Raw genomic sequence first — 24,940 nt, forward strand, 5'->3', positions numbered from 1 at the left:
AATCTGCGTCCTTTTACAATAGAATACCATCCCCAAGAGTATAACAGCTTTCAATGAGTTCTGCAAACCCAACCAACCAACTGTCAAATGTGAAGGCAGTTGTGGGAATCCCCAAAGTCTGCAGCTGTCATAAGTGAGAGCATTCTTAGAAACAGTAACCCATTGAAATACTGAAAAATCCTGAAATGATTTTTCTACAATAAACATACACTAGTTAGGTAAAAACAAGTTACTAGAAACGCTGATGCTCACTAGACAGTATGTAACAATGATACGTGCAGAAAAGCTGAAGCAGTTTAAATAAAACTTCATTTAATTCACAAGTCTGCTATACCAAGAATCAGTATCCTCCATATTGTGGAAACTCAAAAAATTCATTATTTAAAATTTCAAATTAAACAAAACTCTTTCACCACTTAAAACAATTGTATTTGACTGACTAAATTTATTTCTTCACTTTAAATGGTTGCTTAAAGTGAAGAAATACATGTTGACTAAAAACATTTGGAAGGAAAAAAATAAAAGGAAGAGAACATGCACATCCTGAAAAACACTCCAGGATTACAAAAGGTATACAGACCCTGTCTGTCACTGATGCTCTTCCCCCTGACCTACTCTCCCACAAAACCAATCATTTAAGATGACACTTTCTGGTTGTGGATTATTCATTGTTCATTTCAATTGTGACTGCTTCTGAAAGAGAATGTAAAATTTAAATTTGGCTATGTAACAGTTTCTTTTTAAAGTGTGAAGAAAGCTATCCAATTTAAGCAGATATGACATTTTAGCATTTATCTGATCAGTAGGGTAATAAAGATTTTAAAACACAGCAACAAAAGACTCAAAATAAAAGAACACTAGATAATCTGCACCAAATCTCACAGGATGAAATATAAAAACCCTGGATGAAATATAAAAATCACCTTCTTAGGAAGATTAAACGACTAAAAATGTAGCAATTTTATCAGATGAAATTGAAGTGAGCACTGGAAATCTACACACACAGTTTGAGACAGGACCCAAATAAATGCACCCAAGCACTGTACCCCAGTTTAACGTTATGTGGGTGACTCAGGAAACCTCACACCAAGACAAAAGAGAAGAAACCAGAACCCTCTACAACATCCAGAGACAAGGAAATATAAGCTGACATGTAAAGTGAAAAAAAAAAGACTAAAATAAGTACCTAGGGAAATAAGAAATAACAAACATTTCAATGAATTCCAAATACTGAACGCATCACATACAGACTTTAAAATGATGGCATTTACCATGTTCAGAGATATAAATTACAGCTTGGAAAAACTGACACAAAGCTGAATAGCACAGATGGTGAGAAAATCAACTTGAACCACAAAAGTATTCTAGAATTGAGAAAGACAATAACCAAAACAAGGAACTCAATGGATAAATTTTAAAGTATATTAGACAAGGCTGCAGAAAACTAGCTGAAAGGCAGACAGGTAAATAGAAACTAACCAAAATTAAGCCAAGGACAAAAATATAGAAAATAGAGATGAGCATGTAACAGAAACAGAAGATATAGTAAACCAGTCTAACATATTTAATTGGCGTCCCAGAGGAAGAAAAAAAAAAACTATCTGAAAAGTTAATAGCTATGAACTCACCAAACTGATAAAAGATATCAAACCACAGAGTCAAGAAGTCTAAGCAATTCCAAATGGAATAAACAAAAAGAAACCTGCAACTCAACACAGTAAATCTGCCAAATAGCACAGAGGAAAAAGAAAAAAATTCTCAGAAGAGACAAATTTTAAAAGGTTACCAAGGAAGCAACACTTAAAATGGGCTTCTCAGGAGCAACAGTGGAAGCCAGGAAGCAGCAGTTTCATATTTCCAAAATACAGAAAGAAAATAGCTGCAAATTGTAAAATCTGAACCAGAGGGGAAAACTCCTTCAAAACACAAGAACAGACAAGCAAAAACGGAGTTTGCCACTCTGAAAGAAACTCTGAAGGTGTTCTCTGAGCACATCAGGAAAAGAGGAACACAGCCAATATCCAGAGAGAGATTCACTAAGTGAAGGGAGAGTGGTGAACACATACGCAGATAAACACCAAGTAAAATAAAAACCTGACTCAGAATGGACTGAAGACTTACAACCTGAAACCATGAAACTCCTCACAGAAAACACAGGCTGTAGGCTCCTTGTCCTCAGTCCTGGGGAAGATTTTCTGGATATGACATCAGAAAGCAAAGGCAACGAGAGGAGAACCAAACAAGTGGAGCCGTATCAACCTTAAAGCTCCAGCACAGAAAGGAACTCGTCAACAAAGTGAAAAGACAACCTACAGAATGGGAGAAAGTATCTGTAAATCATGTGTATTGAAAGGGATTAATAAGAACTCATACAACTTAAAAGCAAAGACACAAAAAGAAAAAGCTAACCAAAAAAAATCTGATTTAAAAATGGACAGAGAATTGGAAGAAACATTTTTCCAAAGAAGCCATACATACAGTCAACAGATCCAAGAAAAGGTACTCAACATCAGTAATCATCAGAGAAATTAAAATAAAAACTTCCAACTATAAAATAAGTAAGTCCTGGGAATGTAATGCACAGCATAGTGACTTTAATAAAACAATACTGCATATTTCAAAGTTGCTAAGAGAGTAAACCTTTTACAAGTTCCCATCACAAGAAAAAAAAACTGTGTAACTATGTATGGTGACAGATCTTAGCTAGACTTACTCTGATGATCATTTCTCAAAACATATAAATATCAAATCATTATGTTGTACACCTGAAATACACTGTTGTATGACAGTTATACCCCAACAAAAAGCCTAAATAAGAAGCAGAAAACGGAGGAGGGAGGCTGATGAGGAAATGTAAAATATAGGAAGATTAAAATAATAACAGCTGTATAAATCAGGAGTTAAAGCAGCCTAAGACTCTTGCATGATACAAATGGAGAGTAAAAGCAATAATTAACATTAGATATTTAAAAGATAAACATGCATGTGTTAACCACTAAAATAATACAGTATAAAATGCCAGATCCCCACCCCACCAAAACAAACAAAAAAAAAAACAAAAAAACTCGGCTTGCGATTTCAGTTCCAACATGAAAGAAGCTCAGAGACTGTCACACTCACCCTTATGAGAAAAAATTTAAACAAGCTAAACAATCAATGACTTTCTGTGGGCCCATCAGAGAAGTGAGGACAGGGGGCAAACCACCATCTCAAGATACAGAGACACAGGCACCTCCAGAGTCACAGTTAAGATCTGCTAGATCATTCCAAGCAGAAAACACGGGCGTCATCAACTGGTATGAATACTGTATTAGTTTCCCAGGGCTAACATAGAAACTATCACAAGCTAGGTGACTTCAAACAATAAAACTTTTAAAATTCTTTCACGGTTACATTTTTGATGGCTGGAATACAAAATCAAGGTATCATCAGGGTTGGATCTTTCTGAAGACTGATGAAGAATTGCTCCATGCTCCTCTCTTGGCTTTTAGGGGCTGCCAGCAATCTCTGGCATTTCTTGGCTGGCATAATTCCAACCTCCGTTTCCATGGCCCTCCCCTTCTGTGTCTCTGTCTCAAATCTGCTTCTCCTTACTCTTAATAAGGATTCCAGTCACCGGATTTATGGCCAACCCTAAATCTAGGATATCATCTTAAGATCCATAGTTACCAGGGCTGGACTTAGACATAACATTTCGGGGCCAAAAAGTCAATCTACTACAAAAACTTAAAACACAAACTTCGATGAATTTCTGGAGGCCAAGTGTGAAACAGCCTAAGAGCAGAAAACTCCTAGGGACCACAGTATCAGCAGGCCCCCACCTTTTGTGGGTTTTACCTCCAGGAACCCCATCGGGTTCTCACAGTGAAGAATCTATAAAGATCTCCTTGTGGGTCTGGCAAGGAGGAAAGGAAAAGCAGTCACTGTGAAATAACCACTAACCCAAACAAAGACCTGCTCTCCAGGAAAAAGACTTCACCAGGTCCCGAGTCCACCACTGGAAAGGGTATAACAGCATTTCTCTGATTCCAGTCCCCTCTTTCCTTTCTGTCTCACACGGAGAAGCGGGGAAATAAGACATCACAGACCCAGGACAAAGACCCACCAAAAGTTTCATTTTAAGATTATAGGATGCTTCCTCTCCCCAGCACCTTACAACTACACTGATGGGGCTCCATTAATACAAGAGTTAATCTCCACTGAAAGCCTTTACATGATGCAGAGTCTACCTGAGAAGGAGTGCTTAAGGGGGGCAAAAACAAGGCCACGAAAGGAATCTGATGCCTCTGGCACCTACCAGGTGGAACGACGTTAAAGAGTACACTCCTTGACAGACTACTATAAAACTTCACACAAAAGACCTATTAACCTCAGCTCCTTTTATCTAATACAGCATGTCCAACTTTCAACAAAAAACTACACATCATTCACTCAGAAGGCAAGAAAAACACAAAGACAAAGCAAGAGTTAAAGCCAGACTCAAGCATAACAAATTTTTTGAAATCAGAGAATTTTAAATATGTTAAGGGTGATAATGGAAAAAAAAAAAAGGAGGTAAGCAAAGATGAGTAAGGTAAGCAGATAAAGACCCTAAGATAAGCAATCAAAAGGAAATGATAGAAATCAAAAAACACTGTAATAGAAATAAAGGATGCCACTGGTGGGTTCATCTACCAACTAGACACCACCAAGAACAGAATCAAGATGTTTGAAGACAGATCAACAGAAACTTCTTGAACTAAAACATAAAAATAATATTCTTTTACCAAGTTCTGTTTCACCCAACAATTTTAAAAGATATAACATATGCATAACTGGAATATAAGAAAAGGAAAAAAGAAGAAACAAGACAAAAGAAATAAATGAAGTAATAATGGTGGAGAAGTTTCCAAAATTAGTAACCTATACCAGTGCCAAACCATACATCCAGGAAACTCAAAGGACAAAAAGAAAAAGGAAAAGCCTACACTTAAGTGTACCATATTCAAATCAAAGACCCAGAAAATCTTGAAAAAAGCCATAAGAAAAAAACACCTGAACAACAGAGGAACAGAGGAAAGCATCACAGCAGGATTCTCTCAGCAACGCTCAAGCAAGAAAGGAGTGGAGCAAACTATTTAAACTGTTAAAAGAAAAAAACTGCCATCTTAGATTTCTATATTCAGTGAAATTATCTTTCAAAAGAAAAGGATAAAGACTTTCTCACACAAACAAAAATAACAGACCTGCCATGAAAATGTTAACAGAAGTTCTTCAAATAGAAGGAAAATTATACAGGTCAAAAACTTGAATCTATAAATAAAGAGTAAAGGCAAAGGAATAAGTGAAGTAAAATAAAACCTTTTACTTTTCTTATTCTTAATTTATCTAAAAGATTAGTTTAAATTGGTAACAGTAACAATGTACTGGGTGATTTTTAGCATATGGATAAATGAATGACAGCAATATCATAAAGGACACAGGAATGGGGAATACTCTGGGATCTGCATTTGACATGAAGTGGGACAGTGCTATTCAAAGGTGAACTCAGATTAGTAATCAACATATACTGTAAACTCTAGAGCAACTACACTAAAAAAATATTTTAAGTATAAAAGGACATAAATTTGAATAATATAAAATGTTCAACTGAAACCAGAGAAACAGAAAAATAGGGAAAAAACAATGAAATCAAAATTGGTTATCTGAAAAGGTCAATAAAATTGATAAATCTCTAAGAAGAATGATCAAGGGAAAAAAAGAGAGAGAAGACCCAGACTACCAATATTAAGAATTAAAAGGAGTATCACCAGAGACTTCACATTAATTTTTTAAATAATAAAACTATAAACAAGACACTGCCGTCTATGGGGTCGCACAGAGTCGGACACGACTGAAGTGACTTAGCAGCAGCAGCAGCATAAGCAAGACACACATGAATCCGCAAAGCTTTAGTAGTTTGAGAGAGTCTGAATAACTATTTTTAAATTGAGTCTGTAGTTAAAAGCCTTCTAAAAAAAGAAATCCCGAGAGCCAGATGGCTTCCCCGGCAACATTTAAAGAAGAAATCTCCCAATTCTACACCATGAGATACTGCTACACACCTATCAGAATGGCTAACATAAAAAAAAAAAAAAAAAAAACCACACACACACACACACAAAGACATGAAGCAATTGATACTCTAATACACTGCTGGTGCCAATACACACACACACACACAAAAAGGTATATACGCTCAGGAAGAATTTGGAAGTTTCACATAAATAGACACTTACCATATGACTCCAAACTATACATACTCTGAAGAAGTAAAACTTATGTTGACATAAAAATCTATACACAAATGTTTATAACAGCTCTGTTCTTAACTGCCACAAACTAGAAAAATCCCAAATGCTCTTCAATAGACAAATGGACTAAAAAAAAACTGGTACAGTCATCCAGTGATACAAAGTGATACAAAGTGCCTCTACTGATGCTGGAAATGATCCCAAGAAACAGAAAAGTTGTGACGCAAAAAAAAGTTGAATTATTTGATGTGCGTCAGATTGAGATCTATAGCTACAATTGACCACTATTTCAAGATAAACAAATTCAGGGTAAGGACTATTATTAAATTAAAAAAATAAAAGACAGGAAATTTGTGAAGCTGTCACTCACTGCAGCTGTCCCAGACTGTGAAAACTTTGCACTTTTTACTCATATTGAAAATGCAACTTTTAATTCAGGATTGCTATAAGAAAGGCATACCGACAGACTCTAGTACAATTCAAGAAAAATAGCAAAATCATTGCCTGAAAACTTACAGCAAGAGGAAGATGAAGAATGTGAAGCTGGGAGAATTTAATGCCAGCAAAGGATAGTTTGATAATTTTAGAATGAGGTTTGGCTTTAAAAATGTCAAGATAATTGGAGAAACAGCTTCTGCTGACCAAGAGACAGCAGCAGAGTTCTCACATGCCATTAAGAAAGTCACTGAGGAGAAATGATATCTGTCTGAAAAGGTTTTTACTGCAGACAAAGGTGCCCTATTTTGGGGCGGGGGCGGAGGGCAGTCAAAAGAATATTCATTAGTGTAAAAAAAAGAGAGAGGGAGAGGGAGGAAGAGAAAGAAGCAAACACCAGGATTTAAGAGAGGAAGAGACTGGCTAACACCGTTTTGTGCAAATGCAGTTGGGTTTATGGTCCGGACTGCCCTCCTCTATAAAGCTACTAATTCTTGAGCCTTGAGGGAAAAGATAAACATCAGTTGTCAATCTTTTGGTTATAAAACAAGAAGGTCTGGATGAGAATCCAATCCAGAAAAAGGACTGGTTCCACTGACATATTCTCTAAGTCAGGAAGTATTTGGCCAGTGAAGAACTACTTTTTAAAGTTCTTCTGTTATTGGACAATGTCCCCTGGCCATTGTTATTGAACAACGACCCCATGAGTTCAATAATGAAGGCGTTAGTTACCTATTTGCCCTCATACACAATGTCTCTAATTCAGCCTCTAGATCAGGGGGTCAAAGGACCTTTAAGGCTCATCGTACATTAGGCTACAGAAAAGGTTGGCAATACTTACAGAAGAGGACCCTGACAGAGAGATCATGAAGCTCTGGAAGGATTACACCACTCAAGATGCCACTGTTGTGACTTTTTTAAAAGCCATGAAAGCCATCAATCCTGAAACAAAAAATTCCCAGTGGGGAAAACTATGTCCAGATGTTGTACATGACGTAACAGCATTTACAACAGAGCCAGTCAAGGAAACCATGAGAGAGTATAGATATGGCAAAAAAAAAAAATGTGGAGGATGAAGGGTTTCAAGACAGGGATCTTGCAGAAATTCAAGAGCTAACAGACAATATGCAACAGGAATTAACAGCAATGCTTCCAAAGATGACATAGAAACAGCAGTGCCAGAAACAGAGTGACAGGAGATAATCTCACAGAAGGGTGCTGATTATTCAAGACAGCTTTTGACTTCTTTTACGAGGTGGATCCTTCTATAATACAGGCAGTGAAACTAAACCAAGCTGTGAAAGAAGGATTGGTAACTACAGAAATGTTTTTAGAAAATGAAAAAGCAAAAAGAGTCAGACAAAAATTTTATCTCCATAATGTTACACCAAGCAGGCCTGCCTCTCAGTACAACGAATTTCTCATTAAATTACTCTTTATTTTTGTCATCTTGCAGAATAAGAGTTGACTTTCCTATATTTTAGCCACTTAAAACCTTTATTCAAAAGTCCAACTTGCAACAATCCATGTTTTTTCCAGTAAAATTAACTTAATTCATTAAAAATCAGTTTGTCATATACATGTTAAAGTAGCATTCTATTTTTAATTTTTCTCAGATAATCAAACTATATTTTTAAAAAAAAACACTAGCATCTCACTTATTAGAGCTAAGTGAACCAGATCTTTCTAGTCAGTAAACTTCAAAATAAATTCATCCTAGATATCTGGGTATATTTTTTTGCCAATATACGAATAGCCCTTCTAACATCTAATATCGAAAATATGTATATTTAACTGGTGCATTCCACCAAGTGATCTCAAACAGCACTAGCACTGTTCTGGTTAACCCATCCAGCAATCCATTTCCAAAGCATCTCAAAAGATTGAATACCTCAAAGAAGCCTATCAGGATGAGCAATGAAAAATAAACCGGAGCCACAAGAGATTACAGAACACACAAAGAGATCTGCCAATTCAACACTGTAAAAAGAGATGCTGCAGAGCTGGGCCAGACTCAGCAGTCCAGTGGGATGTGAGAACTTAACCAAACTAGGCTTGTTCTTGGATATGCTATAAAAGTTCCAAGCCTAAAAATCTCAATGAAATGGATAAATTTCTATTTTAAAGAAAAACTAGTTACTCAAGAAATTTTTAGAAATCAACAGATCAATCCAGGAATAAAATCAGAAAGTGGTCTTAAAAAATGACTTCAGAAAAAGTTACTAAAGAAAGAAAAAAAACTTGTTTTAAAGGCTTTTGCAAAACTTTTATAGAACACAAAGGACATCTACAAATCTTCATTATTTAAAAATAATCAGTATTTGAAATAATTTGAATGTTATTCAGACCAAAGATTGCACCCAGAAATGTACTCTCTCAAATAGAAATGGTTCTAAATAAAATATCAACAAAGGGAATTCAAATGCATAATTAGATAACTGGCTATTACAACTAAGCAAGGTCTATCATGGGATAGGTTTAATCCTGGAAAATCTAATTTGTCATATAAATAGATGTAATATGAAAAACCACATGATCTACAGATTCTAAAATAAGCATTAAATAAAAATTAGCCTTTGTGTATTAGTCTATGTGAACCTGATCCCCCTGGCCGCAGTAAAAAGTCCACTGTGTGAGGTCTTAACCTCAAGCTTTGCCCCAGAAAACGTAAGTTTGGGGCTAAAACAGCAAGTCAGTGTCTCTCAGGACAACTAGATTTAGAACATATAAATTCAGAACTAATTTATATTAGGGCAATGGTTCTCAACCAAGATAATTCTGCCCCATAGGGGACACTTTGGAATGTCTGGAGACATTTTTGGTGGTTAAAACTCAGGGAATTCTACTGGCATCTACTGGGTAGAGGTTAGGGATGCTGCTAAGCACCCATCAAAACACAGGATAGCCTCTCACCAAGTAGTTTCTGGCCCCAAATGTCAACACAAAACCACCACAAAACTGTGTATAAGGGTAACACACTACATACAGATTTTCATCTCATACCATATCCCACAGTTCTAACTGAGTAAAAGAGAACTCTTCACACACACGCACTCAAACAAAAGGAAGTAGACAGGCAGGAGAGACGGAAATGGAAGCAAATATCAAAATTACAGAGAAAGAAGAAATTTCTAAACTAAAGCAAACAAACTGAAAACTGGGAAGACTAATAATTGAAAGTATTTATAAGAACCAAAAAGACAACTATGAAAACCCAGAATGAAAAAGAAGTAAAAGTAAGTGAAGTATTTAAAAAGTACACTAAACCACTCTAAGAATTTAATCCTCAAAAAAAATTTTTTATGTAACAACTTGGTTGCAAGAAGAAATGAGGTGGAGGGTAGTTCTGGTGGAATATGTTTCAAACACTTAAGTTAAAAATATTGATATTTTTAAAACAAAAATATCTGAAAACTAAGCTGAAAACTCTTAAAAATCCCTAATTTTTTAAAAGATCATGCACAGAAATATTTAAGATAATAACACTATAAAAGTTGTGACTGTTCTGCACTAATAATTCCATATTTTTTTGATAATGAAATACCATCTAATGAAGAAATAATGTAACAATTCACACAAATTCCAAATAGGTTTGAGTAGTACGAGCATTCACTAGGGAATGTTTACTTTGGTTTGGATTAATAAAATACAGATAAATAGCACAATAGCATCATCTAACTGGGTATGTCAAATTAACCTTATTTACATTATAACACCTATATAATTATAGGACTTAACTTATTTTATATTATAGCAACTATTATAGTAATAACCTTTATTATAGAAAAGTCAAAATATAGAAAGTTACACAAAAATGAACAGAAACATACTTCCCTATAAGCTTTATTGCCAAAGTAGTAGCTGTATGATAAAAAATACTTAAACGGTTCCAACTTTTATTTCCTACTCATTTTTAGTATTTTCAGTTATTTTCAGGGTTAATTTTTTTTTAACCATAAACCAAACATCTTTACCAGAAATTTATTTCCAGGCCTATCTTCACCATAAATGGAGAAATGAAAAAACTACTGTCCTACTCTATGTGACATTATGAACTGCAGCGTAACAGGCTTCCCTGTCCTTCACTATCTCCTGGAGTTTGTTCCAACTCAAGTCCTTTGAATCAGTGATGCCATCCAACATCTCATCCTCTGTCGTCCCCTTCCCCTGTTGCCCTCAATCTTTCCCAGCATTAGAGTTTTATCCAGTGAGTCAGCTCTTTGCATCAGGTGGCCAAAGTATTGGAGCTTCAGCATTAGTCCTTCCAATGAATATTCAGCGTTCATTTCCTTTAGGATTGACTGGTTTGATCTCCTTGCTATCCAAGGGACTCTCAAGAGTCTTCTCATCATCACAATTCAAAAGCATCAATTCCTCAGCATTCAGCCTTCTTTATGGTCCAACTCTCACATCTGTACATGACTACTGGAAAAACCATAGATTTGACTATATGGACATTTGTCAGCAAAGTGATGTCTCTGCTTAATATGCTGTCTAGGTTTGTCTTAGCTTTTCTTCCAAGGAGCAAATGTCTTTTAATTTCATGGCTGCAATCACTGTCCACAGTGATTCTGGAGCCCAAGAAAGTAAAGTTTGTCACTGTTTCCATTGTTTCCCCATCTATTTGCCATGAAGTGATGGGATTGGATGCCATGATCTTAGTTTTCTGAAAGCTGAGTTTTAAGCCAGCTTTTTCACTCTCCTCTTTCACCCTCATCAAGAGGCTCTTAGTTCCTCTTCACTTTCCACCATCAGAGTGGTATCATCTGCATATCTGAGGTTGTTGATATTTCTCCTGGCAATCTACATTCCACCTTGTGATTCATCTAGTCTGGCATTTTGCAACCTTTTAGCTATATGCATAATATTAGAATTTCTATAATTTACTTCCTCAAGCTTGTTAAACACAGAACTGATAATCAGCATTTCTTAGAGCAGATAAACAAATGCAGTCATTCTTCAGATATCACACACAAAACCCATCTCTCCTCTCTGTATTTCACATAGAGTGTGAAAAGTATGCAAAGTATCATATACTTTTACCACACAGTAAAAGAGAAGAAAAGAAAATGTGGTATAAAGAAGCTTTTACATAGCACTGCATTCCTTTAAACATTACTAAATCAGATCAACAGGTGACAGACACCCAAAAAACAACCTTAAGCAAAGTTTAAAAACAAAAAAGGATTTCACTCTCACAAAAATTAAGAATTAGCCCAAAACAAATTATCATGTGCATGTGATGTCTCCTCCCAAAATAATAAATCCTAAAAACAACAAATCTACAAAATCTATCTAAAAAGCAAATAAGTTGGAAAATTCAATTAAATATTCTTCAGATTTTTAATCCACTATTAACTCTGAAAAAACACTAGAAATTAATTTTAAGCACATTTGAAGCCAGATTTTTAAAAATACCAATAAATTTTTGTCGAGAAATTTTGTAGAACTCACCCCCTCAAAAAAAACAAATAAATCCTATGATTCCCCTATTATTGATGGATAAATGAGTAAAAGACCAAGGTGTAACACAGTTAAAATGTAAGTCTTTTGAGAGAAAATATTAACCCAAATACATGAACAATGTGTAAATTAATTCACAATTTTTTGGTTATAATATTTAAATTTGTTCATTTTTAAACCACATTAGGGGGTTTCCATGAGAATATATACTTGTTATTTAATCAAAAATAATTAAATATCTAATAAAAAACTAATTGGTAAAGGCCAAAAATGGTTTATTTACATAAACCCTACAATAGTTCAATTCCTTACGTAACTATTTATAACTGCATAGTACTTATAAAATGTTTTCACATACACTCTCACTAGATTCACAAAAGCCTTTAAGATTTACATTCTAAAACTGCATCATCTAGTCAGTAACCACTAGCCACAGGTAATATGAAGCACTTGAATCATGGTTAGTCCAAACTGAGATAAATGTGTGATACATACTAGATTCCAAAGACAAAGAAAAGTATACAAATTAATGACTTTTATATTGAACATGTAGAAAAAAACATTTAATTTCACCTTTCCTGTATCTTCTAACACAGTGACTAGAAAAATTTTAATTATATATGTAATGTATCTATTTAGTATGCTTCAAAGAATGTATGTATAGCTGCTTCATAATACCCATTTAGGATGATATAATTTTATAGTTCAACAACATTGTTCAAGTTATTTTACACAAACTTTTTGAAGCAAATTAAGCCTTTATACCTAAATTTATGTAACAGGATAAATTGGAGAATCATAAAGAAATATCTCTCAACTGAAAAATAAGCAATTTCCCCTTTATTTAGTAGAAATATGTTACCTCATTGTAACATTCATGGAGTAGGCAAGCTGCAGACCCACCTGACAAGATGTTTAATATCCTTGATTACTGATTCTCTACTAAAGGGACTCAAAGAGTCTCAGTGAGTCATACAGGAAAGATTAAAGAGTTCACAGTTGACCCCTGAACAACACAGCGGTTAGGAGTGCCAATCTTCCTCACAGTTGAAAATTTAAATATAATTTTTAGTCAGCTCTTTGGACCAGCAGTTCTGCATTCACAAATTCAACCAACCGCAGATCCTATAGTACTGAGACATTTACCACTGAAAAAATCTATATATAAGTGGACCTGGGGAGCTCAAACCAACGGTCACCTGTTTTTTAAAAACAAAGTGAGACCTCATCCACTCCAATTACTCCAAATTAAAACACTACTGAATCACAAACTTGGTGAACACACAGCAAGCTCCCAATTTTCTGCGAGTTACTAAGAGTATTACATTTTTTTTAATAGTATAAAATAAGTTATGGGGTCTCTGGCATACATAAGCTCCAGGCAAGTAAGATTATTACATATAATAGAGTAATAATATAGGAATTTTTATTTAGGCTTTAAACTGTGAGGTTCTAATCGCAAGTTCAGCTGGGTTGCATAGCTGTGAGGTTCTAATAGCAAATTCAGTTGGGTTGCATAGAATATAAGAAATTTAGGCAATTTTTGCGGGAAAGAGGTTACCTAGAAATTTAAAATATAGCCTTTACATTTCCACGACATTCATTCTGAAAATTCATCGACAGATTTGTTTTCATCATGTAAGGTAATTTTTTTAACTGCTTCAAAAAACTGTGCTTGATAAAAAATGGTCTAATTAAGAGGTAAGGAAAAAATGGAGTCTTCATCTTAAATACCTCAAACACATGCACACTCCAAAGCAGCAAGGTGCAATACTCATCAGGCTACATTCTGCTGCAGCAGAGCTGGAGCTTTAATTAAAGCCTAATTTAAAAAAAAAAAAAAAACATTCTAACTATTAAGTCTAACAACAATTAGGAAAAAAACGTAGAAGAGTATACATTTGAAAGTGTGTTAGTAGCTCAGTCGTGACCGACTCTTTGTGAACCCATGGACTGTAGTCTGCCAGGCTCCTCTGCCCATGGAATTCTCCAGCCAAGAATACTGGAGTGGGCTGCCACGCCCTCCTCCAGGGGATCTTCCTGACCCAGGGATTGAATCTGGGTCTCCTACACTGCAGGCGATACTTTACCATCTGAGCCACTAGGGAAGCCCATGCATTTGAAAGACCAACTTTAAGTATGTTTCCTAAAATCATTACATGCTGCTACAAATATATGAAATTCGATACTTATAAACCAAACAACTTGGCATTTGATTATTTTAACAATCATGATAAATACAAATACTATAAGAACAGAACTCCGATAATTAACAAAGTCAGCCTACATGTTAAGGAAATTCTGACCTCAGTACCGGGGGCACTGATAGACACCAAGGTTAGTACAGTTTTAGTGCTTCAGGTAAAAGGATCTTGAAGAAAACAGTTCAAATGAAGGTGTGCTTCACTCTAAAGGTTCAGTACCAGGAGGAGAGAAAAAAATATCCTGGCTACTGTCAAGGACTCACGATGTCATTGGTCAAATGAGGAGAAATGTACAAATCCTATTTGCCTTCCAATGCAGGAATCTATATCCTGATTTTCCTTATACTTCTATTATATTTTGACATTTCTGACACTGATACTTTCTTAATGTACTAAATTCCCTTTCTAAATGGATTTCTGGTGATCTGTGAGCTAAGTTTTATTCCTATTATGATAAGTCTTATTCCTTTCACAACACTCAGCCATCCCAACCCACTGATAACACTCATCCTATCACAACACTCAGGTATCCCAACCCACTGATGACACTCATCCTATCACAACACTCAGGTATCCCAACCCACTGATGACACTCATCCTATCACAACACTCAGGTATCCCAACCCACTGATGACACTCATCCTATCACAACACTCAGGTATCCCAACCCACTGATGACACTCATCAACAACTGGAGGGAAGGAGACATGCGAGCATTTACATCAGAATCTCCTGTGAAATTTTTTAAATCCAAACGACTTCAATAATATGCCCAACCTCTAACACTGCTGTAAACCACTAGATGTGTACGTGTCCCAATATTCCTAGCATCAAACATGCCATTAATCACATTCCTCTCATTAAGACAGATACTTCTGGATTTATCTCTCACTGAAAGCTCTTTTCTTTGACAAAATGTGGCCTTGAGACAGAACCTTTTTCTTAATGTTGGTGGTAACTGTTACTGTTACCACACTTAAAGTATTTTTCCACTGGGAACTCCTAGTGATTAGATGTCACAGTCACTCCCTAAGAATTACCTGGACACTGGATCATCAAAAAGAACCAGAGCTACGTGGCACTAAAATAGTCACTGGAATTCAGGATCCTATGTTAGTCATCTCTGCTTTGAAACTTAGTTGAGAAATAAAATGTGATCATGAGGGCAAGTGGAGTAGTAAACAAAATTTTAAAGATTAAAAACACAAGTCTACTGGAGGCAATGGACAAGAATGATGTGGTATAACGAGATTCCAGGAAAGAGTCCATAAAACTGCCATGTCTGACACTAGATCAACATTTTAAGCTAGATATCATTTTAGAATAATGAATACTTAAATAGTAGAGTTACTTGTAAGAGTAAGAGCTCCTTTAAATACAAACAACCAGTAAACATGCTTTCAGTTGAAATAAAAGAATCAAAAGAATAGAACATTCAGACAACTGAGGTCTTCAGAAACTATCAAACAAACCCCAAGAAACAGAAAAGAGGTAATGTCATTTAGTCCAAAAGAAGAAACATTTAGACCCTAGAAAGAAAATGCCTAACTCATCTGGGGCTAAAACCAAGTAATTATAACTAAAAACTGAAAGTATAGCACAGTCTTGGGTCAGAGAAGCCCTAGTAGGATTATGAAGGGAACTCTATACGCTTACTAGTAGTGATAAAAGACTGTCAACTATTATGAGCATCTATCCAGCATAAACAAACCTAAAAGAAAGCTGTGGATAACATGGAGTGGGGGAGTATGAGGGAGGGCTGAAAAGGGCAGATAGACCCTACTAAAAAACAAAGCAAAACCAAGAAAGGTCGTTCTAATAACTAACCTAATACCACTTCAGTGAAATTGTTCAGGAATAAACAATTAGTAGTACTTTCAAGTTTCTTATGGCTTACTCTATTATTTATTATTAAATTGGCAGCTAAAACTACTTAAAACTGTTAAGCGCGATGCACTTGTTTCTCAAACAGAAGGGTATGCTGAAATTTTGTAATCTGCTTTGTCTTGGGTGAGAAACGAGAGGAACAGGTGAAAAAAGCAGCCCCCCCCAAAAAAAAAAAGCAGATGTATCAAATCCCTGAGACCAAGTAAACAGAGGAAGTGCTAAACTGTGGGCAAGAAATAGCCTCAAGCACTGAGACAGAAAATCTCCTTTCATCCCAGTTACCCAGAACAACTTGTAACACACACAGATCCAGCTACTCATGCAGTGCCAAGCAGAAAATAAGTAAGATCAACAGTTTAAGAGTCCAGTTACCTTGCCAATATTACTGCCTGGCTCATCCTAAACATTCCAATAACCAAGCTCCTACTTTTGTTCCCAGGAACAAATAGCTTATCTTGTATCTCTCATAAGAAATCTGGACCTTGACTGGTTTTGTTTCTCCCGTGCTAGCTCTCTAAAGCCTACTGCTAAAACCCTTTTCCTCCCTTTTCCAGGACACCAGTCGGAACCTCTCCAGGGTGCCCGCTGCTCGCCACCATGCCAAGCCGGCCACCTCCACCTGTCTGTGCACTGGCTTTTGCTACACTGTATCCCCCGTGCTGAGAGGCTAACTATAGGCATACATGGACCTTCACCCAGATTTCGGAGGCCAGTGTTCTGGCCTCTCCATTGAGACAGAACTAATTCCGCTTGAGGTAAACCTGCCTAATAGTTGGGTATCAAATTTTACAGTTAATGAAGTCACAGACCCATCATAATGATTACCAATTTACCTAAATTTCAATCACATCATATTAGGTTTTATTCTTCTTTCTTTTTTGAACACAAACTGCAAAAGCTTTCAGATCTTTCACAACTTGCACCAGTTTACAGCTTCTGCAGCTGTCCTGCTCCCACCCAAATCAAGAATCTTCACCTCTTTCTTAGCCTCTCTTCAACCTCTTGACATGACACCACTTTTAAAACACACTAAAAATGGTATCATACTTAAAAGGTATCTCACAGAGGATATTCCAAGACACAGAAGAGGAGGAAAAAAAAAAAAATCACAGATTGGATTACTTACAAATAAAAATTTGAAGGTATTTTCGATTGACAATATGGAATGAACCAAAAGCACTTCACGTTTTATCTTTATCTTAAATGTCCTAAAATTTAGATCATCTTATTAAGTTAATAAGACATCATCTTACTTGTCCAACCCCTCATTTAGAGAGATACATGGCAAACTTCAAGCTGGTTTTTATGGAAAAACATATTATGAATGTGTATTTTCATCCTAAATGTGATTTTATGGAATTATATCTATCCGACTTTGAAGCACTTAAGACAAATCTGATTACAAGTACTTACTAATTAAAGAATACAACTGATTATTTGCTAGGATTCAAGTTTGAAACAAAATTTCCTAATATTCCACTTTCGTGTTCTGGATTAGTTTAATTGAAGTAAATCCTGAAATTAAAAGGTGAGCTACTAGCAGGCAATTTCTAGTTGCCCTTACTTATCTGGGTGAATCAAGATTTTCTTCAAACACTGAGCCAAAGAAATACATCACTGTATTATAGAAATGCACATATTATCTCTAAACCAACTGTGTATTTCTGTCCATTAACTGCCTCATAATTTAAACATATTGACTTGTTATATGTCATATGTGAAAAGTTCATAAATTTATTTAAAATTAAGAAATATCAAGTCCTTAAAATCCACTTATTTTTTCAAAAATAAGAAGTTACATATAGTAACACTTTGTGTCAAATGCTGTCTTATTCCACTCCAAAATGCAGATCTGTACTTTTCCAATAAGAAATATAACTACTGTCTTTCCATCTCGCTAACACTGTCCCCAAATTCTTTCCCATAGAATGCCTCAAATTTCCTTATAAGCTTTCTTCCACATTTAACCAAATGCAGAAACTAAAAACAGTGCTTAAGTTTAAGATAAAATTCAAGTAAGTCTCTATGAGCACTCATCCCACTTAGTTTTCCCTACTCTACTAACCTTACTACCAACACTGGACTTTCTCGCAGTATATACTGAATGTTGAAGGTTACCTATTTCTGCATTGGTACAAAATCATTTCATCCCACTGATCTTTAAAGATAATAATATGGTTCAAAAAAGGTCAAACATTGAGCATTATTTTTTTCAAGTTGGTGCAGGAATTGGTAAAACTTATTTGAAAATTTTTATTTTATTCATTTATTTCATTATTTGAAAACGAAAATCACAGCAACCAACACTGGCACTGTTCTAAGCATTTTACAAGTATTAACTCACTCAATCCTCCTAATAACCTGAGGTTGATAGCATTTATAGATTAAGAAACTAAAGCTCAGTCACAACAGCTCGTAGACAGAAGAGCAAAGATTTGACTTTAAACTGTCCCAGTTCAGAGCCCACACTTTTAACTCTAGCTGTACCACCTAAATGTCAAGAACCATCACTTAACAGGTGTCCAAGTTACTTCAAAGTGAAGAAATTACAGATTTTTCATTTCGTGATAAATTAGATAAAATACCATGTAAATATTTTAAGCTATCATCTTTTTTTTTTTTTCCTGGCCATGCTGCAGGGCTTGTGGGATTTTTATTCCCTGACCAGGGACTGAACCAGGGCCCTTGGCAGTGAGGCTCAGATCCCTAACCACTGGACCACCAGGGAATCCCTTAAACTGTCATCTTAAGCCATAAGAAATTAAGACTTATAACAGCAAAATCAAGCACCTTAGACTTATATTAAAGAAAAAACTCCTTAAATGATTTTGATAGTTTTATTATGAATATATGACCAATAAATTTAAAGTATACATTCACCTGACAATATCTGACAAATACCTTTCAAAAATTAACTGCACATGCCCCCAAGTAACCAAACTTTAAAACACATTCTGGACAGTCCAGTTGAGTACGCAAACATCACACTGTACTAAGATAATATGGCAGAACTCACCTAAGCAGAACACAGCAAAGCCACTGAGTGAAGGCCTCTGGACAACCAAAATAGACACTCCAATGTGCAAGGATGGACACTCACTATTCTCAAAAGATCTCACACACTAAACAAGGGTCAACTCATTTTTTCCCTTGGCAGAATTACAAATTTGATTTCCGTAGGAAAAAAATGGTGTAGAAAAACTGGTGGAGATGGTGAAGGGGGACACTGATCACAGTAATAAGCACATCCAACAGCAAAGCACGAAAAATACTTACTAACTCCAAAATGCAAAGAAATCTGATCAGGAGTCCTATATACAATCCAACAGATAGATCCTCAACAAACCACAGTAACTGAAGGTCACAAATGATGACCGTAGGTCATCAAAAGATTTAATTATACTCTCATCCTATTTAAAACAGAAAAGAATTACACATTTAATTTTAGTATGATCTGCACTCAAAGTGGTTTTATAATTTGAAGCTTAAAGGATAAACCCTTAATTACCCAGTAAGCTCAACTAATCAATTAGAAATTCACTGGAAAGTCCCAAGTAACAAAGGTTTTACTGTTTCTAAGTTTAACAGCCCTTTGTGCACAGAAGTTACCTGAAAGCAAAAGGGAGGCATTATAAAAGTATAAAGCTAGGAAAACACAGAAGAGCTACTGCAACTGTCTATAAACACTAAGCATTTCCCACAAGACAATGTGTGGGCAGTAGGTGCCACATCAGCAGTCCTGTGTTTGTCCTGCTTCTAAATCATTTGTTAGTCTCATGAATTATTAATTTCAGTTAATAGTTTGTTGAGATGAAGCAGTACCAACTCCTTCCTGAACTGCAAAAAGTGAGAGCGTCCTTCTGACTACAGAACCAACGCTGGGATCACTCTTACAGAGCATGCATATGCCTTATGGTGACACAGCTTGATTTTTTTTAAAGTTCTCTTTTAAACTGCTATTTCATTTTCAAAGGATTGCGGGAGATAGCGCCTAGCCCACATCGAACTTTTGTTATCAAAATAATTGTTACACTACTCAACAAAACTCCCTTTCACACCAGACTGCAACACATTCCTTCTCTAGCTCCAAACAAAACTTTAAAGCACACTGTAAATAACATATAAGGCCTCGTACTTTTCTCCCCTTCTAGCGAGGAAGTCTAACTCCAAACAGGAAACTGCTTCTCAAAGGGTTCAACGCAGAAATCCTACTAAACTCCAATCCAGTTCTCAGGAAGAGATTTAATATTTAAGTACCAACACACTTGCCTGGGTAGAAACGGAGCAAATACTCAAGCTTTCCTGCCCTTGAGATACCCCTTGAAAGTTTCAGGCTTGGGGGGGGCGGGGGTAGAATGCCTTTTCTAACAAACCAAAAAAGTGCTTTAAAAGGCCAATCTCTAAAAAGGTTCGCAGAAGATAGAGAAGTTGAAAGTGCTACGCGGTCAAGTTTTTCGATCATCCTTGCCCCATCCCACCAGGATCTGGGACCAAAGGGGCTGGGTAAGGAGGGAAGTTCGGTGCTGAGTGGAGCTGGGCGGGGGGCGAAGTGATCGGACCGCCCCCCACCCATCCCCTCACCTTTCCCGAGACCAGGAAAAGAGGTGGCGGAAAAGCACGAGCCGGGAAAAGCACCCTGGGGCCCCGCAACCAGCTCCTCCGCGAGATGAGCCAGGTGGAAGGCAGAGCGAGAGGGGACACAGGGAGCGGGCCGTCTGGCAGCGCAGGGACCGACCCCCACCCCCACTCCCGACCCCTCCCCGCCGAAATCGAGAAAGGGAGCCGCCTCCCCGAATCCGGAAGGTCGGAGCGGATGGCGAGGAGCGCACTCGAGTCCCTTACCCATGCTGGGGGCTCCGGCGGGGAGCAGCCCGGCGCCCGCTGCTCCTCCTCCTCCCGCTGCTCGCGCGGCCGCTCCGGCGGCAGGAGGCGGGCCCTCCCCTCGGCTCTAGCCCGGCTGAGCTCAGGCGGGACAAGGAGGAGCCTCCATCCGCTCGCGGCGCTCCCCGGCCAGTCCGGTCCCCACGGCCCGCAAGGAACAGGCGGAGGCTGCGGCTCCTCACTCGTGGCGGCCGGAGGGCCCTCCCCCGCCCGCCCAGCCGGCGGTTTTCCCACCCCCGGTCACTCCTGCCACGGGGCGGGACCTGCTGGTTCGTCCTGGCCGTCGGCTACAACGCAGAGCGCCAGCCCAGCCCCGGAGCCCGCCCCTGGCAGCTCCGTCGGCGCCCGCCGTCCTCGAACGCGACGCCAAAAAGTGAGGTGGAGACCGGGACAGAGGCCGGGAAGGTGCCGGGAGCAGGGCCGGGAGGAGGAAAATCTCGCGAGAATCCCCAGGCCGCCCCGCCCCGCCCCCGTGCGTTCAGACTCACCGCCGGGCTGGGGCTGCTGCCAGGTGCGGTGACGTCACGGCCGGGGCTCTCACGCCGCCCGCGTTCAGGTGCGCAGAGCGGATGAGGGAGACAGGCGGCGGAGCTGCGGTCACTTCTCTGCCTTGAGGTTCGAAGCAGCTGGGACGGGAGTTTTGTGTGGTTTGTCGCCTCCGATGGATTCAGAAAGGTTTTGCTGATTGGCAAAGTGAGCCTGGGCTGCCCCACTTTGCACTGTTTTTTGTTTTTTTTTTTTGCAGTACGGCAGGCTTCGGGGGACCTGAAAGAGACCGCGAAAGAGACGTGCAAGGGTACAGAGAAAGAGAGAACCCACTTTCTTTCGACCTTTAGAGACCCAGCTGCAAACAGGACCTGCAGTTTGCCTTGCAAAGTTCTGTATGAATTAGAAGCATTTCTTCATCCAAAAAAAAAAAAAAATCGTAGGCACAGAATAAATTCTTTTACAGGATTCAATTAGTGGGTTCCTTTAGTTTCTGTTTGCTGAAGGCAACTTTCTAAATACACTTTTCTGTTTTGAAAATATAAATTGCTACCTGATGGGGAGCAGGGCGGGATAGTCATAATTTGAAATATTGGCTGGTATTTTTTTTTTTTCTCGCCGCAATATGAAGAAGAGCATAGGACTTACTGTAATCAGACGTTAAAACGGAGTACAACCCTATGGTCCTTGCCCCCCACCCTGAACCCCGGAAACCATGTCCTCTGCCTACCTTTTGTCTGGGGAAAACTTTAGTCAAAGAATAAGTTTAATCAGAGAAGTGAGAAACGCAGAAACAAAACCGCCAAAGGAGACTGAATAATGTAGTTATTAGGCATAGTCAAGGACCTTTAATTCTTCCTCAAGAGCTATAGATAATATTTTGAGCTATATCCTGTGAGCCATGTTATAGATACTAGAACGTCAGGCGGAGAAGTGAACTGCATGATGACCAGAATGTGTGTATATATATATATATATACAATCAGCCAACTTTTTTCTCCTACTGTTGAAGCAAACCCAATCCTCAGACAGCAACATTTGTTGAATGCCAACTCTTGTCTAGTGACTTTTAAAACAGTTGTGTTATTTTAAGTCTCACAATCATCCGGGCAAACCTGGTTTTCTGAAACTCAGCACAGCCATTCATTTTGTATGGGACTTTGGTTAAATTAACCTTGCTGGGTTTCAGTTTCTTGAGTCTGTTGAAAGAAATCTTCACAGTGCAAAGCACAGTGTCTGGCTGATAGTGGCAACCTTGTAAATATCCATTTCCACTTATCTCCTATATGCCTGCATTTGACATCCTTTAATCTTTTACTTCTAAAAAGACTGCATAGCATGCCTTTAGAACAAAAAGTGTCAGTTACAGTCAGAGACCAATAAGGAAAAAAGAAAAAAAATCAATAAGCATGCCTAAAAAAGATGTACATATTGGTTGTGTTGTATTGAAACCATGAAACAGTGTGACTTTCTTCAATCAACAAATATTTATTGAGTATTGTGTTCACCCTCCCCTTGCAAGCAAACAAATAAATAAACCAAAAAACCTGAAGTCCAGCCCTTATCCTCAAAGATTTGCAGTGTAAACAGGAAGAGACATGAACAAATAGTTGACAGTATGAGGTGTGTATGTGTAGCTATGGGCAAGGCAAGCTTCCCAGGTGGCTCAGGGGTAAAGAATCTGCCTGCAATGCGGGAGAGGTGGATTCAGTTCCTGGGTTGGAAGATCCCCTGGAGAAGGAAATGATAACCCAATCCAGTATTCTTGCCTGGGAAATCCCATTGACAAAGGAGCCTAGCAGGTTACAGATCATGGGGTCTCAAAAGAATCTAACACTAAGTAACAACAATAAAGGCGAGCTTCAGGAGGAGGGTGTAAATTGAGCTAAGGCTTGGAGGATGGCAGTAATTACAACCTGAAGGAGTCCTAGAAGTAAGAGGTGAAAGTGGAAATGCAAGGGAAATATCCTGAAATCTGTCTGATTCCTTCAAGCCATAAGAAGTTCAGTTCAGTTCTGTTGCTCAGTCATGTCCGACTCTTTGCGACCCCACAGACTGTAGCACACCAGGCCTCCCTGTCCATCACCAACTCCCGGAGTATACTCAGACTCATGTCCATTGAGTCGGTGATGCCATCCAACCATCTCATCCTCTGTCGTCCCCTTCTCCTCCTGCTTTCAATTTTTCACAGCATCAAGGGCTTTTCCAGTGAGTCAGTTCTTCTCATTAGGAGGCCAGAGTATTGGAGTTTCAGTTTCAGCATCAGTCCATCCAATGAATATTCAGGACTGATTTCCTTTAGAATGGACTGGTTGGACCTCCTTGCAGTGCAAGGGACTCTCAAGAGTCTTCTCCAACACCACAGTTCAAAAGCATCAATTCTTCGGCGTTCAGCTTTCTTTATAGTTGAACTCTCACATCCATACATGACTACTGGAAAAACCATAGCTTTGACAAGATGGAACTTTTTTGGCAAAGCAATGTCTCGGTTTTTTAATATGCTATCTAGGTTGATCATAACTTTTCTTCCAAGGAGTAAGCGTCTTTTAATTTTATGGCTGCAATCACCATCTGCAGTGATTTTGGAGCCCAAAAAAATATAGTCTGTCACTGTTTCCACTGTTTCCCCATCTATTTGCCATGAAGTGATGAGACCAGATGCCATGATCTTAGTTTTCTGAATTTTGAGTTTTATGCAACCTATAAGAAAGCAAACCATTTAAACTTTGAATGAATGAGGCTGATGAGAGGCAAAAGAGGACTCATACAAGGAAACAAAGAAAAATATAAGATATTATAGGAAGAGAACTAAATACCTTAGTCTCCAGGATCCTAGATATTTTAAGAAGAAAGACCGATGAATAGAAATGAAGAGAGGGTCAGGAAAACAAACAGAAGGAGCGGAAAAAAGAACACTGGATTTGACAATAAGTTTACCTTTGAAACTGTAACTTAAGAATGTACATAACAGAATACGTAATATATATAGCTGCATATATTCAGCGCATATAGAACAGAAAAGCTAGAAGTCAGTTGAAGGTTTCAATGACTAAATAAGTGAAAAAGAAGTGAGGCCATAAGATGAACATATTTTCTTAACCAGAAGTCAGGTCGCATAATCTGATGAGGTAAAAAATCTGCGATCAGTTCTACCCTAGAAATCTCAAGATCTGTAGTGTTTTCATCGGAAACCACGTATTTTAGAAGTTTGAAAATTGAAATAGGCAAAATCACTCTATCAATTCAGAAGGCAAAATCTGGTTGAGGTGATATTGACATACTGGATCATAAAAGAAATTGGAAGGATCAGGG

General features: G+C 37.8%; 1 protein-coding gene and 1 long non-coding RNA gene across 3 annotated transcripts in view; one reads left to right on the forward strand and one right to left on the reverse strand.

Moving 5' to 3' along the window:
* The window catches only part of CD2AP (CD2 associated protein), an 88,003-nt gene extending 66,485 nt beyond the window's left edge, over positions 1–21,518 (reverse strand). The window contains exon 1 of one of the 2 annotated variants that reach the window (XM_018039013.1): positions 21,104–21,518. In XM_018039013.1, coding sequence (XP_017894502.1) covers positions 21,104–21,107 — 4 coding nt within the window. In that variant the 5' untranslated portion in view covers positions 21,108–21,518. The remainder of the gene's footprint in view (positions 1–21,103) is intronic. The other variant, XM_018039012.1, reaches the window with a different exon arrangement.
* Positions 21,564–22,101, forward strand: LOC108633483. Its single transcript, XR_001917117.1, has 2 exons — positions 21,564–21,757; positions 21,888–22,101. It is a non-coding gene; the product is annotated as an uncharacterized LOC108633483 (long non-coding RNA).

This window comes from Capra hircus, chromosome 23 (genome assembly GCF_001704415.2).
Source record: "Capra hircus breed San Clemente chromosome 23, ASM170441v1, whole genome shotgun sequence".
NCBI lineage: Eukaryota > Metazoa > Chordata > Mammalia > Artiodactyla > Bovidae > Capra > Capra hircus.